A 16,668-nucleotide genomic window follows, 5' to 3' on the forward strand; every position below is an offset into this window, starting at 1 on the left:
AGCACCTTTAAGGCATGCAGCACCTTTAAGTCATGCAGCACCTTAAGTCATGCAGCACCTTTAAGTCGTGTGAGTGAAGGAAACGTTTCAGTTAGGTTTTGCAAGCAGCTGAGCGGGGTGCTGTGAGCAGTGCACAGAGAGCAGAGCGGCAGCCTCCTGCTGCTGCTCCCACAGCCCTCCTGCCGGGCGGCCCAAGGTCTCAGCCCAGGATGGGGACACAACCCCCACAGCCCCCTTTGCAACAAAGCTGAGCAGGTAACCCAGAGAAGCGCAGACCCCTGAGGAGTCCTTGCCCCGATCACCCTGCTGCAACAAACGTTTCCATGCTCTCAGACGGCCCTACTGATCAGTGGCCCTGACCAGGACTGGTTCCCATCACTTACTCGTTAACTTCCTGCCCTTAATACGAGGCACACTGAGAGAGGACTCTCCCACAGTCTCTCCAGATGCTATTAGCTTTGCTGAATGTAAAGGGGAAGCACTGATCCTAGGTTAATACAAACAACTTCTGAAATCTGCAGAACTAGGAAGGAAACACAGGAGTTGGTAGAGGCGTTAGGACATCCCTCATAAAACAGCACATCTCCAAAGCCTGGTTCCTTCTGTTATGCAGTTAAACCTTTAGCCTGCATCAGGAAGGTATGAGAATGTGAGCACCAGCCACGCTGATATCCAACTAGGCAGCAGGGTGAGGGCAGCCATGCCGGAGCCTTTCTGCATACAAAAGCCCTCAAACACCTGGAAAGGGGCTGCAGCTCACAGCACTGTGCTGCAGGTTTTCCTTCATGACAGGAACTGCACTCTGTGCAGTATGTAAGACACATTATTGGCTCTTTCCTGGCTGAGGCTTTCTCATCCAGAAGCTACAAACAGGGGCTACAACGATCCACAGCCCTTCATGCATGAAGCAGGAGGATATATGCATCAGAATGGCTGACCAAGGTAGAAGTCTGCATCACTTTTCTCTAACTTTAAGTTCCCACTTTGCTGCTCTTCAGGCAGGGAAAGAACTGGGAATATTTTCAAGGAATTCCAAGGAAAAGTTAAAAATGTTACTAAATTTTTTGTGTTTCTGGTCAGGAATCTTTCAGATGCAAAATGACATCAATGGGGAACTCTTCACAGGAACACACGATGACACAAACCTGACCAACAAATGCAAGGAAAGGCTGCAATGTGAGCCCAGCCTGGTCAGTCACATTAACTGATAGATGTGTACAGAATGTGTGCCAGTGGTTCAGGCCTGGTTCTGTGACTAATGGGGCGAGGGCACACAGACCCATGCCTTGAGATGGGACCAAAAACAACACAGTGGCAATGAGGTTTAAGTCCCTTAAGCTTTAATGCAAACAGTGAATACCACAAAGTGAGATTTTACAGGTGGTGTACGACCAGCACAAGAGTTGAGCTTGATAATTAATAATTGATTAAATTTTAAAAAAGGATAATAAATTGAGTTTGATAATTGTTGACAAAGTGTACATAACATACATTTCCAACAAATTAAAGTGTCATATCAGTGCTTAAATAACTTCTGTGCACAACCCCTCCAGCTGCAATATTAGACCTCTGTTTGGTTTTCAGCTGTTGAAATTTAAGCCTGCTAAATATCAGGAATCAGCTGAAGGTGCCAGCACTGCAGGAGGAAGATCCTTCTCTTCTGGAACTCTTTTGCCCTGTGTTCTTCAGGTAGCTCAATTTCTCCTGGGTTTTCCCACTGTTGCAGTGCTGGTGCCAGCTCATGCATCTGCAGCATCCTACAGTTTTGGCACCATTGCATTTCCATGCAGAGTGTTTCTCAGTGGTTTGTGAAAGCCAAGAAGGCTTTAAAACATCAACGGAGCTTTCATAAAACAGCAGGAATCTGCCCTTGTAAGCAGCAAAGGAGGCCAGCACCCACCAGGGTTATGTTATGAGGTGCAGGTCAATGCTGCAGAACCTTCCCCTCAGCACTGGTGAAGCTGCTCTGCACAACCACGTCCAGTCCTTGGCTCTGCAGCACAACAGGAGCAGGGAGCTGCCATAGAGAGTCCAACCAACGACACACAGATGGGGAGGGGTCTCCACTCTCAAGCATCTCCTTCTATGAGGAAAGACTCAGGGAGAGCTGGAAATTCCCTGCAGCAGGGAAGACTCATGGGGCATCTTGTGAGAAATAGCCCAAAATCAACAACTTCCAATCAAGCCATGATCTCTGTGAAGGGCATTTTATTCATTATTGCAACAACGGGTGCACACCCCTAACGACCAGGGAGAAACTGCACAACCAGTCAGTGAAACCCATCCTGGTAGACCTGCCAGACCCTGGGTCTGACGCAGGTAAAGCCGCTCCTGGCACTCAGGAGCATCTCAGGCTCACAGCCTTCCAACACTGTTACTGCCATACACTTCCATAGCTACCTTACGCTTCCCTGCAATGTCTGTTACCAACCCATCGTTTTTAGCTATGTTCCATACGTTTTATTGCGATAGGAGGACAGTATTTTCAACTACCTGCACACTCGTCCCATACCAAACTCTCCCTACCCTGTATAATTACCTTACCTGGTGCCTGTCCTAGTTTTACCTAGGTTGGAACACCCCAGTCCCAAATGCACTCTGTTCAGCAGCTTTCTGTGTGAAAAACAACGTATCCCACGTTACACACAGAAACACTGGAAATTTCCACTGCAAAAACACTGAAGGAAAATCATTCAGGATTAGACTTACACGGGGGGTTAATATGGGTATCTTTACAGCTCCTATGAGGGTTGGAGTCCACGTTAAGGTTAACACTAAGGTCACATCCCAGCCAATGAGGCCCCCCCCCACACACCGCCATTCGCTTTGATGCTGAGCCCCAGAAAAAAGCCCAGGGCACAAAGTGAAGCAATGCAATCCCAGCACATAACTCTTGTGGAGCAGCAAAGCTGGGGGTTTGATATTCACACCTAAGTGACACAGAAGAAGGGAGCAGGAATAACGGGGAAAAGCAAGGCAAAAACCTGGGGAGAACCAGAGAAAGAGAGGAGGAAAAGGTCAGGAAGGTGCCCTAAAGCACCGTAACAAGCTCTGGGAGCACCGCATTGTACCGCGCTGTGAAATGGAAAAGATGTGCATCCATACGAGGTCCTCACCTGTTTGGGCAGTGACCAAAGTTGGGCTCCGGGGCATCCCCGGACACGCAGCTTTCCCCTGTGAGCAGCACCCGTTCAAGGGCCGGCACGAGATCGGGGGGCGCTGCCCTTCCCCTCCCAGCCTGGCACGGTGCGTTTTCCTGCTCGCTTCCCGCTCTGTTGCGGTATTCCTGCCGCCTCCCCGCGGAGCGCTCCTCGCCCCGCCGACAGCGCCGCGGCTCTGCTGCGTGCCTGCTTACCTGCAGCGCGTGGTGCCGTGCCCGCAGCCGTGCGGCACTGCCTCGTGAAGGAGCCCGGCTACCGGGGGTGGGACAGGACGGGTGGAAAAGCCCATTTCCTCCTAGCAAATTCGGCAATGCTCCGCTTGGGGCGACCGCGGAGCCTCTCCGTGCCGGTCCCGGGGGCTGCGATGCCGGAGCCGCTCCACGCCAGCCCCGCGACGGTGAATCGCCGAGCTGCTCGCGTTCCACTGCCGCTGAGAGCGCTTTTACGTGGCCGGGGGACGGCGCAGGGCGGGGGGTCGCGGGAGATGAACTGCTCGGCAGTTCGTGCAAACATCCGTGCCTTCGGTGCGTCTTCGAGCCGCGCCGCCGGCCACAGGGCGTCTCACAATAAAGACTGGCGGATTCTCTGCGCAGAGCGGTCAAAACTCCGACACGCCACTTCCGCATCAGGGCGCGCATGCGTCGTGCGGCCTGCGGCACCAAACCAACATGGCCGCAGTTCCCCCGATTGGCCGCGTGGAGGCAGCAGAGACCGCGGAAACAACCGCTCCGTGCGAATTGTCGCGGAGAGGCAGCGCAGCCCCGGCGATCCGCTCTGTTTTTGATGGCAGAGGAAAACCAGAAGAGGGAGGGGGGGGAAAGGGAGACGACGAAGAAAACCAACGAAAACTTCGACAAATCCACCAAACCTGCGCTAAGTTTTTATGATGTGGAAATTTGTGTGGAAATAAATTAATAACCAGCAAAGTGATGTTGTCATGCTTTATTTATTTATTATTATTTTTATTTTTTTTCAGCCAGTGTCTGAGGTGACGAAAAAGCTGGTATCAATCAGACAGAGATTGGCAGCAAAGCCAAGGATGGCTTGGAGCAATTAACAGAGCAACATAAAACAGCCGAGCAACTCTTAGCAGAAGCACAGCAGGAAGGGCTTCCATATGCGGCCTCCCCACGCTGGGATCCCACACGGGGCGCCCGAGGCTCGTCCATATCCACCAGATTGGTTTTGAGATCGAGCGATTTGTTGCGAGTTCTCCCATTCACAACCAATGCCAGGATCTGCTGCAGGGCGCTCTGACCAGGGCATCACGGCTGAACCATTCCAGTAACAGCAGGATTCCCAGGCACGGCTTCGAGGATTTGGTCTGCTTTTAACCCAAGGGAAGAATTAATATGAAGCACGAGGTATGCCAAGGTCAGCAGGAGGCGTCTCAGCATTGCCCTGGGGAAACAGAATGGATTTGTCATAAAAGTCGCAGTACAGCAACCACATACAACCCTATGTAAGAATAATACAAGAACAGCAGGAGGCAAGGAACTTTATGGCCTCACCTGGGAAATCCATCACCGTTTGCCTGCAGGCTCCTTGGCAGCTGTTGTAGATCCAGCTGTACATTCCATTCGAGAGCACAACTCGAAACTACAATGGAAAAAAACGGAGTTTTATGCGGGTAGAACAGTAAGTTCCCTTCAGTATTTAAAATAAGCAAGAAGGCAATCAATGACAGAAGCCATTCCTGGAATACTGCGATGGGAAGCACAGCAGCAGAGAAGAAAGCATCCACATTTCCCTGAGCTGCTGCTCCAAGGGAAGAAGGAAAAAAGAAGAAAAGAGAAAAAGAAGTTTCTTGTAGACGTGGGCTGTTTGAAGGCATGCTGAAAGGTGAGACGGGCCCACAAGTGAAAGTCAAAAGGCAAGAAGGCTTCAGTGACTGAGAATAAGGGGGTGAAGGGGAATAGTTAGAGATAGCTGATAGAAGCAGGAATGTAGAGCTTGTTAGAAAATAAGGGATGGCAGACCCTGTGTCTGGGATAGTGAGGGGGATGAAGGCCATAAAGATAAGGTTTGAGAACAGCCCGAGGACATTTGGCAGGGAGGGGATTTGATGTCCACAGCGCGAGAAGAAACCGGTTTGGGGGGATGCCCCCCTGAAAGGCCAGGAGTTGACAGCAAAAACGGTCAGAAGCCTTTGCAAGGAAAACAACAAATCTTCATCCAACGACCCACTATCCACACACAAGAGGGGAGGGTGTGCACACTAATGAACTGTCGGGGTGTAATGAATATGGATCCGAATCCAGGGAAACTCCTGACGATGCCTGAGTTCAGCCTGTATCTGCAGCACGACTTTCCAAGTCAGGCGGATCGATGCCCCCTGCACCCGGTGTCTGTGCAGCACTGAATGAACCACACCTGCTTTGTAATCTCACCTGGGTCACAGAGTTTGGTTCCACAGTCACACAGCATCTCACACTCTGAAATAAACAAAATGCATGTAGTAATCTCCTCCAACAACATGCATGTTTGGTGTGGGCAGCCGGTGGTGCAGCTCTGTATCACAGAGGACTGAAGCCATGAGCACCAAGCTCAGCTCCAGCCAAAGCCACCAAACGTGCCTCAGACAGGCAGAATCCTTAGGGAGGACAGCTGGTAAAAACAAAGCACCTGATTCTCAGCCTTCTCGTTCCTTTTTGAACATTCAGAGCCCTCTGTGTCAGCTGCCCTGGCCTGCAAAGCCCGAGCTCACAGCCTGCTGGCACTCCTTGTAAGAAAAGGATTGAGATTGGACTGAGTTTTAGGAAGGCGTTGCATCAGATCACAACCAGCACCTCCCCGAGTGACAAAGTACAGAGCTAAAGGAAAATGGCTTAATTCCTAAAGAGCAAAGTGAATCCTGCACACTTGAAGGAAGCAGAACAGCTGCCAACAGACTGCCAGCATTTCTTCTCCTATTCGCTCGAAGCTTTCAAACCTCCCTTTTGCTTCTTGTTCTCCTTAGAAAGCTTTTCGCTGTGAGAAACCACATCCTGCAAAGAACAGAGAGGGACAGAGGGGCAGATCCCACCGTTATTCATCCCAGAACAAACACTGGAAGCACCTGCAGCTGCGAGGTCACTTTCCTGCATGTGGAAAAGTCAGAAGCGAGGTCCACGTGGGGCTGGTGAAGGGAAATCTCATTTGTTAGAGCACTCAGTTCTCCATCCTGTCCTGAATTCCTGAGGTTGCTGAGAACCCAGAAGGACAAATTGCTGTGAGCAGGGATTGCTGTCAGAGCTGCGGCGTCCTGAAGATGCTTGAGAACGCCTTTCTTTCTAAACTGGGCTTTGAGCCCCAACCTGTTTTCCATTTCACTGCCTCCCTCCGTGGCTGTTTCTCAGCAGCAGAAATCAGGAATCCAGTCTCCCTTCAGCTCTCAGCACCACTTCACCAGCATCGTCCCAACCGACCTTCATAACTGCCTGACGTTACACATCACACCAGCAGTATTTACTGCAGACTCAATGCACACTGCTGTTATTCTTCCAGCAACACTCACTGAGGGTTTTGTTGTCTTCCTTCTGACGCTTCGTTTGCTCAAAGGCTTGAATGTTTACAGTGTCATTTCTCCAGGATCGAAGAACAACAAAAACAGCCACTGCAGCTCACATAGGGAGGAGTAAGAAGTCAGATACTGAATTCATTGAACAGCCTCTTCTGTGGCCCCTGAAGCACTGCAGGTGATCTCTGTAACACCTTCTGGTTTGATACAGCCTGGTTACTGGTTGAATCTGCAGGAAATAAACCAGAAATAGGTCAGACAAAAGACTTTTCCACAGATGCTGCTACCCAAAATGTTTACCAAAAATAAAATCCCCATGGAGCCTTTTCTACCTTCACTCCATGGTCCTTGTGTGCTCATAGTAACACAGATGGATTTGATACGCCTTCCTCTGCTGACAGCCACACCACCGGGACTGAAAACAGAAGACAAAACCTTACTTTACTTTTCAAATGAAAGAGAAGTAATGAGAATTCTAATTCCCTGATTACCTTTTGCAGTTGTGCAGGTCCATCAGGCTCAGCTGCAGCTTCTCATCTGCCCTTCTCTGGTCCTGCTGCAGCAGGAGAGAGCACACGAGGGTCTCCCTGTCCCCCACCCCATTCCCATTGCTCAGGCTGGAGTCCTGTGGGGCAGAGGAGGAGAGAACTGCAAGCAGAGGGAAAGCAGGGTGCTGGCACTCCTCTGACCCACTGCCAAATGTCTTCTTCAGCATTTTGGGGGTGGGCAGAGGATGGTGGGAGCACCTCAGGGCTCTGTGTGGGAGAGAAGGAAACAAAGATGCAGCTGCAGGCATGGAGCAGAGCAGCCAGGCACGGCACAGCTCACAGTTTGGGCACACGGAGGAAGCCTGACAGCAGAGGGCTGTCCAAGGATCCCACAGGTCTGCACAGACTGCACCATCTGCTCCAGCTCTTCCCACTGCAGGAGCTCAGAAGCAGCAACAACTCCGACCCAAACGAGTCGTGGCCATGCACACAGATACACCTGTTACAGCACGTGGCACCCTGCAGTCCTCCCACAGCTCCTTACTGCTTTTCAGGACGCTCTGCAGGTTCCTGTCCTTTCCTTCTTCCATCCCCCTCTCCTTGCCCCCTTCCCTCCCTCCATCTTTCCCTGCCCCGGCCCAGTGCTCTGCTGCTAATGTCACCTGGCAACAACACAAAACACTTTTCCAACACACCGAGTCAGCCTGCATACCACCGCTGGTCCAAAAAGAAAGTGAAAAAGGAATATCATGTTGTGTATTAATAACAAACTCCTACCTCCTTGAAGACCAACAGCAGCTCCTCATCTTGGCGTAATTCCTGAGCACAGCCTGGACTCCTGGGTGCAGCATCAGCTGTGGCTCTGGGATATTGGATCCGAGTCTCCAACTTCCACCTCGAGTTGTAAAGTAATTCAGGACACCAAAAAGCATCTGAGTGTTCCTTTCGAAACAAAACCTACGAGGAGAAAATACAAAAATAAAGGTGATAAACATCACACAACAATCCTGGATAAAAGTATGCCGCAGATTGGAGGCCAGCTTTAGGGGCGCTCAGCACCTCCCTTCTCGCTGTGCAAATTCATTTCCCTCAACTCAAAGGCATCCGCGGTGTTTGCTGTGCTGAGGGCTCTGCTCTGAGGATGCCAATCTCAGAACAGCATTCTGTCCACCCAGGAAGCTCCTGTGAGCAATCCTTGTGGAGGGAGCAGCCCGAGGCTTCCCCGTGTGTGTCAGGGTCGTGGGGACACAGGGATGGATTGCAGAGTCATTGAGTCACTCAGGCTGGAAATGACCTTAAAGATCACCGACTCCAACCACGGATCCCAGGTACCAAAGGCTGCAATGTGAACATGGAGGCTTTCTTTCTCCCCAGAGGCACAACAGGGCAGCCCTGCAGCTTCTCCTGCCCGCAGCACTCCTGGCAAAGCATAAAGGACATTGCTCCAAGCAGAAGAACCGCTCTGCATCTGAGTGCAGCATCACACACAGCCAGAAGCACAGAAATTGCTGTGTTTGCCACTCTCCATTATGGCTGAGGGAACACAAAGCAGCCTTCCAAGTCCAGGCAGGCTTTTTGTCAGTGCGTTGTATCAAATGAATGTAATCTCAGCATTTTAATCCAATGAATGATACTCCCTGCAGCAATGCTTCCTCTCTTGTCTGGCCACAACCCGTGACATCTTCCATCAACACCACTTAATGAATCTGAATGAATCGCAGACACTGAAAGAACTGTGAAAAAATGCCTCCTCCCTTTATTCACTTCTGTGTTTTCAGTTTTGTGCTGACCTGCTAAGAGCTTCTCTGCCCAAAGTATTTTTTATAGAGCTCTGAATGGAACGTGATGTCTGTCACACAAAAATGGAGGTGCAGGCAGCACTCCAAGGCACGCGCCAATTAACCTTGGTGAAACACAACTCCATGAAACGCAGAACGAGCAGAGCTGACGCTGTGGCTGCAGTGGGTTTACAGGGTAACTTCTGGGTAAAATCAGCGCAGCATTTCACAGCTTCATTCTGACACCGAATTGAAGGAAAGAAGCTGAGAAACTTAACGGCAAAGTTTTGTCACCATTCAGGCAGGGGCTCTTTGTCAGCAGCACTGTGAAGCACTGTGAACATTTCCATCATTAGCACTTCAAAGATGGCAGGATTCAGAACTCACTGTATTTCCAGAGATGGTACATATAAATTGCCTGCGAGGCAATTAAGACATACACACCTCACTCAGGCAGTGATTTATGAGGTTTCCAGTCTTCTATGCCAGGATCTCTTCTACTGCCCAGCGTCCTTTTAGCACCACAACAGCCCCACTGACAGCCTTTGACTTCATCCAGGGCTCTTCCTCACTCATCCTCAAGGTGAACTTCCTTCACTGACACACACCGGGGAGGAGAATGCCAACCACCTGTAATTTATAGATACCACAATCAGAACATTTGCTCACTTAGCACTCGGCCGTTATTTCTGCACATCTGCTCGTCCTTGGATAGAGATCAGTTTGGCCACCTGTCTTTTGAAAACCTAATGGTGTTCAATAAGGCCAAGTGCAGGGTGCTGCATTGGGTTGGGGCAATCCCAGGTATTGATACAGACTGGGGGAAGATCTCCTTGAGAGCAGAGAAGGACTCGGGGGTCCTGGTGGAAGAGAAGCTGGATATGAGCCAGCAGTGTGCGCTGGCAGCCCAGAAGGCCAACTGAACTGTGTTCTGGGCTGCCTTTAAAAAGGGATGGCCAGCAGGGACAGGGAGGTGATCGTCCCCCTCTGCTTGGCTCTTGTGAGGCCCCCACCTGCAGTACTGGGTCCAGGTCTGGGGCCTCCAGCACAGGAAGGACGTGGAGCTCTGGGAGCGGGTCCAGAGGAGGCACTGAGATGAGCAGAGGGCTGGAGCAGCTCTGCTGTGAGGAAAGGTTGAGGGAACTGGGATTGCTTGGCTTGGAGAAGAGAAGGCTGCGGGGAGACTGTGGCCTTCCAGTACTTGAAGAGAGTGTATGAACAGGAGGGGAACGGCTGTTTACAAGGGTGGACAGTGATGGGACAAGGGGGAATGGTTTTAAAGTGAGATAGGGGAGGTTTGGGTTGGATATGAGGAGGAAGTTTTTCAGCCAGAGGGCGGTGAGGCACTGGCACAGGTTGCCCAAGGAGGCTGTGGATGCCCCATCCCTGCAGGCATTCGAGGCCAGGCTGGATGTGGCTCTGGGCAGCCTGGGCTGCTGGTTGGCGACCTGCACACAGCAGGGGGTTGGAAGCAGATGAGCACGGTGGGCCTTTTTTAAACCAGGCCATTCTGTGATTCTATGATATGAATGCCATACAGCAGGGTGTTGGCAGACAAGGAGCAGCACCTCAACGCTGCCTGCTGCAGTAACAACTCAGCTCCTGCAGCAGCTGCAGGCCTTTCTGGGGCTCCTTTTGATGCCGGCTGAGCCGTTTGCGCCGTTTCATTGTTGTTTCATGTGCTGGAGGTCTCTCGTTAGAACAGAGCCGCTTTGCAGTCTGCAGCGCCACATCCAGAACCTCACAACATCTAACAGCTGCTTCAGCATGAAATAATCACACAGCGCAACACTTCAACAGCTCTGCTTCTAAAATGTGCTACTACACATCGTGTATTGGCTTCTGCAAATCAACACTCTGGGCCGTACCTGCAGCGCAGCACAACCTGACAGCGCTCCGCCCGCCATCGCCCCGTTCTGCTCCCCTTCCCATCCCGCGCCCACTGCCGCTCGGCACGGGACGCCCCCGCCGCCATTAGCTCCCGGCACCACGTGAGCCGGCACCACGTGACCCGGGTGAGAGAAACGCGGGAATGCAAAACTGCGCTGCGGAGCAGAGTGAGGAACATCAGCGCGCGCTCCGCAGTGCGGTTACAGACATACGCACAATAACTGCTCTCAGACCTTTTCCCCTCTCCCTCGCCGCGCAGCACAGGGCAGTGAGTCCCACACAGCAGGGCAGTGCGTTCCCTGCTCGTTTCATTGCCACGCTGCACGGACCGGAACGCCGCTACTTCCGCGTTTGCATGCGCATGCGCTGTACTGCCGGAAAAGCCTTTTACCATAGAGTGGCAGTGCAGAGCGGCAACCGTAAAGAAACGCCATTTCCGCGTTTCTGTCGCGCGCGTTGCTGCCTAGCGGACGGGTGACCATAGAGCTTGGACGACTGACGACAAAGACTGGCACACACTGGAGCATGCGCAATAGCGATTGGACAAGTCCCCATAAAGCCGGGAAGCCGCGGCGCTTCGCTGTTCAGCGCAGGTCGGCTCAGCGCTGCTGAGGCGAAACGGGCCGCTTCCGGGGTTCGCTCGGGCACGCGAGTCCGAGACGGAGACCAGAGCGCGGAGCAGATGGAGCTCCGGGAGCAGGAAGGCGGTGGACGCTGCTCGTCTGAGCTGCGAGGCTCCGTGCTGGAGCTGTGAGCTGTGAGCAGATAGAGCTGCGTTTTTAAGGGATGCGTGGGGCGGCCGCTGCTCGCTGGCATTTGTTCTCTTAGAGCTGCGTGCCCACCAGTATTGCTGATTCCGTCCTGGGGAGCGTTTCGTCAGGGAGGAGCTGCGGGGCGGCTGCTGCCTTACAGAAGGGTTGCAGCTGTTTCTGGATTTGCCGAGTGAGGATTTGGGAGTTTGTAGCGATTAAAGCTTTCTGGAGGCATCCAAGTACAGCGGAGCTCCCCGCACCCCTCGGGCCTCCCAGCACCACCCAGAGCTGATCCTCGTTCACCTTCCCGGGGCAGCCGCCTCCCAGCCACTCAGACGCCACCAAAGCTGCTCTGCTCCAGGCCCCACCGAGGCTTCCTGAGAGGCTTCCAAGGCTTCCCTGTACTCTACAACACTCCGGTGGAACCCGGTGCCACCTGATGGGACCTGGAGGCCATTCAGAGCCTCGCAGTGAGCTCGACACATCCCAGAGCTATTGGAGCACCTGCAGGCTGCGCAGCACCCTTCTCACTTCCCCCAGCTCCAACAGCACACGAGCTGGGGCAGACCCCTCCATCACCGTGCGCTCACATCCCGCCCTCTGCTATCAGGAGCTGCAACCAACCGCACGTCCCACCTCCAACAATGACAGACATCAGCTGTAACGAATCAGGAAACTTTATACACCTGGCAGGGAGGGAGGGAGGTGTCCCAGGCCACAGCGACAGCCCTCAGTCCAAGGGCAGCTGCCACCTTCCTGGCCGTAGAGGTGCCTCTGCATCCCAAGACAGCAGCACCGTGGCTCTGCTCAGTACTGACCTAGAGCTTGCAGCCCTCAGGTGTGGTGGCCTCCAGCTTTTATCACCACCCTCCCCAACTGTGGTAGCCCCCATAACTCACCCCACAACTGCTGTTTCTATCTTAACCTCACTCTGCAACCATGTTAATCTCAATCTTAAGAAAAAAGTCCCTTCACCCCAAAACCATCTTAACTAAGGAGACTCCTTGTGCCAAAACACCCCCGATTCAGACTGCAGTTGCCCCTCCACGACCAAGAAAAATCTCTGGAGCAGCTCCTCACCCCTCCATCCCTGCAGAGCCTCAGGCTGGACTTGCTGTGATCCGCAGAGCTCCTGCAGCTCAGCCACACTGTTGGTTGAGATGTGGTGCAGCCAGCTGCCCCACATTGCACAGCACCATGGCAAACCAAGGAGGCATCACATCGTGTTTCCTGGAAGACGACACAGCAGAGCAGGCCTCAGGCAGCCTCCACTGGGAGCCCCCAGCTGAGGCCTCAGCCCAGGGTGCTGCAGGTGGGGCCCAAGCCCACCACAAGAGCTCAGCCAGCCACGTGGGTTTCCTCACTGCCTGCATAGTAGAGCCCTGCAGGGACAAACAGGATAGCAGACTGGTGGCCACCAGCTGTATGTGGCTACCTTTACGGGCAGGTGGCCATGATCCTACCACCATAACACAAGGTGGTCAAACTGCAGGGTCTGGGGCTGGACACAGGGCCGAGGGGATGTGGTGGGTAAGGGTCAGCTCCATGGGGGTCCCTATATGGCCTTGAGTGTGCCATGACACCTCTACATGTCCTTGAGGTCCTTCCATGGATCCCTCTCTTCAAGCAGAAATCAGCCCTCTGGAAGCTTTTATGTAGCTGTGGGTTCCCACCATGAGTCCTACACCTAGCTTTAGGTTCCCACCATAGGACCTAAGGATACCCATGAGCAAAATCTGCTCAGCAGAAGCTTCTATGGGGCCATGGGGTTCCCTCCAGGAGGTCCTTTCACACAGGGCACAGCTCCTACAGGAGCTTCCATTGGGCCTTGGCATCCCCAGCATTAGGTTTTTGGGCTTGCCCCAGCCAGGCTCTGTCTCCACAAGGTTCCCTGGCTCCAAGCTTACCTTGGCCTGCATGGTGATGCTAAGCAGGAGGTGGAAGTCAGGTCTGGAGGGGTGCGGTGCACCATGGGGGAGCAGCGAACCCCTCTGGCAGCCCCAAAACATCCCACAGAACTGCAAAGAGTAGGAAGACAACAGGAACTGGTGGGGTCTCAGCAGGGAGGCATCTAGGAAAGGCATCTGCTTCCAAGATGACCGCTCTACCTCCAAAATGGCAGCGATGGTCCCGCACTGCTGGACAATGCAGGGGTGCCACCAGCACTCCAGAAGGCGCTTCTTTGAGCCGCACACGGCAGCGCTGCAGTACGAGCTTGGTCGAGGCCAGGCCATGGTGGGCTCAGCCACGGCGGGACTGCAGGCCGGCGGACAGAAAGTGCTGGGGCTCACCGGGCGGGACGGGGACCGGCAGCGGCGGAGTGGTGAAAGGACCCCACAACGGAGTACGGGAAGCCAGCAGGGAAGCCCTGGGCAGATGGGGGCTTTAGTGGGCCCAGGGACATCCCGGGTGCCCAGAAAGCACATCCCCAATCCCACCCTGCACCACTCACCTGTGGGCCAGACTGGGGGTGGAACCTGGAGATGGGGCTGTGGGGGAGAGGGGCAGGGTCAGAGGAGAGGGACAAGGCTGGAAAGGGGGGGAATCAAGAGAGCAGTGGGGAAGCCAAAGCTGGGGAGTGGGCGCGGGGGTCAGGGGTGTGAAGGGGCTCTGGGCAGGGGGCACGGCTACAGGCACGGGGATAAAAGGGTCGGGCTGCAGGAATGCAGAGGTGGGGGTGCAGTGTGCAGCCCAGAGGGATGTGGTTTGGGAGCCAGCTGGGCGAGGAGGCGGCACATGCAGCCAGTTTGGGGGCTCACCCAGCCACGTCGGGGTGCTGCTGGCCGAGGGGAACTCCAGTGAGGCCGAGCGGCTGCGTTATGGAGGGGAGAACATTTGAGGGGAAAAGACACAAATCTGAGGGTGTTCCTTCCGTTTCTGCAATAGGGCAACCCGGGGGGCCCTGCTCACCTCACCACCTGTCCACTGAGCTGCCGCCGAGGCTGTGGGGTGACTTGAGCAGACAGAGACCTTTTAATAAAGTTCCTCTTGAAATTGGGGGGAAATGGGTAAAATTAGGGGGGGATCTACCTGTCGTAGCTGGGGAAGTGATGCCAATGGGCCGAGGAGTGCTGCTCCTGCATGGAAAAATACGGGATGCTGATCATTGGATGGTCTCCCTTTCCCCAAAATTGAAATGCTTGGGGCTCACCTGCTTGACCGCCAGGTAGGGGAGACCTGTGGGAAGAAAAGGAGTTAAATTGGGAAAAATTGGAGTAGAATAAGGAGAAGTACTGGGGAGAGAGGGCAGAAATGAAGGGTTAATTTGGTAAAAGTGTAAAATGGGGAAAAATGGATAGAATGGGTAAAGGGGGGCTTAAATCTAAATCTGTACAAAGGGGGCTATGAGGATGGGGAAGATTCTTTAGCAGGATCTGTTGTGATAGAACAAAAGGAAATGGGTTTCAAACTAAAAGAGGAGAGATTTAGATTGGATATAAGGAGGAAGTTTTTTTTACAGTAAAGGTGGTGAGACACTGCACGGGTTGCCCAGAGAGGTGGTGGTACCCCGTCACTGCAGACACCCATGGGCAGGGGATGGGGCACTGATGGAGCTGTGGGGGTCCCTGCTCCCTGTGGGGGTCAGTGCAGGGCATGGGACCTTGGAAGGGCCCTTCCAACCCAAAAGATTCTATGATTCTAAATGAGGAAAAATAGGGAGCTAAATAAGGAAAAATGGGGAGCTAAATTGACAGAGGTTAAATGAGGAAAAAATGAGAGCTAAATATAGAAAAATGGGAGGTTAACTGAGGAGAAAAAGCAGGCCTAAGTGTTGAGGAAAGGGTGAGCATCAAACAAAGAAAAAAAGGTGACCTCAGCCTCCCGCAGGTGCCTCCGCAGCTCCCCGTTCTCCCTCCGCAGCGCCTCCGCTTCCCTGTGGGAAGCCTGAGTGAGGCTGGGTTTGGGCACAGGGCACCTCCAGACAGCAACACTCACCTCTGCTTGGAGTCCAATGCCCGCCGGGTGTCCCGCAGAGCCGCCTCAGCCCGGCGCGCTGTGTCACGGTGGGAGGCAAGCAGCAGGTCCACCTGTGCCTGCTGGAAGCGCCAGGCCTAAGGGGAGAAACTTGGGGTTCATTGTGCTTTGGGGGTGTTTATAGATGGTGGAGAGCCCCCTGGGTTTGCTCACCTGAGAGATGTGTGCCAAGCGCTGCCGGGCGATGGCGGCAGGGCTCTTTAAGAAGAGCGTCTCCTCCAGCTGTAAGTGGGGGAAGGAGGGGGAGAAGGACGACATGGCCATGTGCCTTCAAAGTGGCAGCCCACCAGGGTACAAAACGGCAGCCTCTGGTTGTAGGGGGAAGGGTGTGACAAAATGGCAGCCTGCACGTGTGTGTAAGTGAAGAGGGAGGTGCAAAAGGGCGTCCTATGAATGTGCGGAAAAGGGGACTGAAATGGACCCTTCCAGGTGTGCTGGGGGTAACCCAAATGATGGTCCTGGGGGCACTCACCTGCTCAGGGATGGGGAAGCGACGGCACACAGCAGCACAGATGGGGCACGGCCCTGTGGTGTGGGGAGGAGGTTGAAGGCCCACACATGGCAGAAGGTAGGGCACAACCCTCACCTCCCCCCAGAACAGCCCAGCCTGCAGCCATCAGAGCAGGACGGAGCTGGGGTTGTTTGGGGGGCTAAAAGAGGTGGGCCTCTCCGTGCCTCCATTGTGTGTGGGCTAAAGATTAGGGTGGGCATTTCATGAGGGTATAAGCTCCCCAGCTGTGGGGAAAGAACACGGAGTCCCTCCTCGCCACCGCTGTGTGGGGCTGAAGGCCAGGGGGCCCTTTGCTGTCGTTCTACGGGTTAGGAGTTGGAACCTCTTTTCTGCTCCGTTCTGTGAGGGGCTCTGCGGGGATCCCTACCTGCACCCAGGCAGGCCTCGCACAGGACGTGCCCGCAGCTGGTGACGGAGAAGCGGGCGCCTTCCTGGCAGTAGCAGCGATTGCAGTGGAACCAATCCCGGGCCGGGGGGGCCGCCATGGGGGGGGCAGAGCTCCGGGAAAGGCGGGAAGAGCCTGAGGGAAACCGTTAAAAGGGCGGGAAAAGCGGAGAGGCCGTGGGAAGCGCGCGGCTGCGTGGTGCGGCGGGGCGCGGTGGTTTTAATGCCAT

At 53.9% G+C, this 16,668-nt stretch overlaps 1 protein-coding gene across 21 annotated transcripts; it reads right to left on the minus strand.

The window, feature by feature from the left end:
• Positions 1-4,033: 4,033 nt before the first annotated feature.
• Positions 4,034-16,606, minus strand: RNF212B (ring finger protein 212B). 21 transcript variants are annotated; one of them, XR_007378579.1, is made up of 19 exons: positions 16,422-16,606; positions 16,016-16,068; positions 15,697-15,765; positions 15,505-15,620; positions 15,382-15,442; positions 14,720-14,745; positions 14,599-14,645; positions 14,479-14,521; positions 14,328-14,380; positions 14,021-14,057; positions 13,677-13,936; positions 13,476-13,586; positions 12,898-12,950; positions 11,050-12,798; positions 9,371-9,556; positions 7,152-8,105; positions 6,993-7,075; positions 4,673-6,889; positions 4,052-4,562 (listed from the first exon to the last, which is right to left on the minus strand). XR_007378579.1 is itself a non-coding variant. In XM_048953166.1 (11 exons), the coding sequence occupies exons 1-11, from the start codon at positions 16,537-16,539 to the stop codon at positions 13,810-13,812; spliced, it is 750 nt and encodes a 249-aa protein (XP_048809123.1). In that variant the 5' UTR covers positions 16,540-16,606; the 3' UTR covers positions 13,622-13,809. The 21 variants fall into 21 exon arrangements, 1 of the variants encoding a protein (XP_048809123.1); XR_007378598.1 differs by having other exon boundaries at positions 4,034-4,562; positions 4,673-4,760; positions 6,658-6,889; positions 11,050-13,586; XR_007378590.1 differs by having other exon boundaries at positions 4,038-4,562; positions 4,673-4,760; positions 6,220-6,889; positions 11,050-13,586.
• Between the last annotated feature and the right edge of the window lie 62 nt (positions 16,607-16,668).

Source organism: Lagopus muta, chromosome 1, assembly GCF_023343835.1.
Source record: "Lagopus muta isolate bLagMut1 chromosome 1, bLagMut1 primary, whole genome shotgun sequence".
Lineage (NCBI taxonomy): Eukaryota > Metazoa > Chordata > Aves > Galliformes > Phasianidae > Lagopus > Lagopus muta.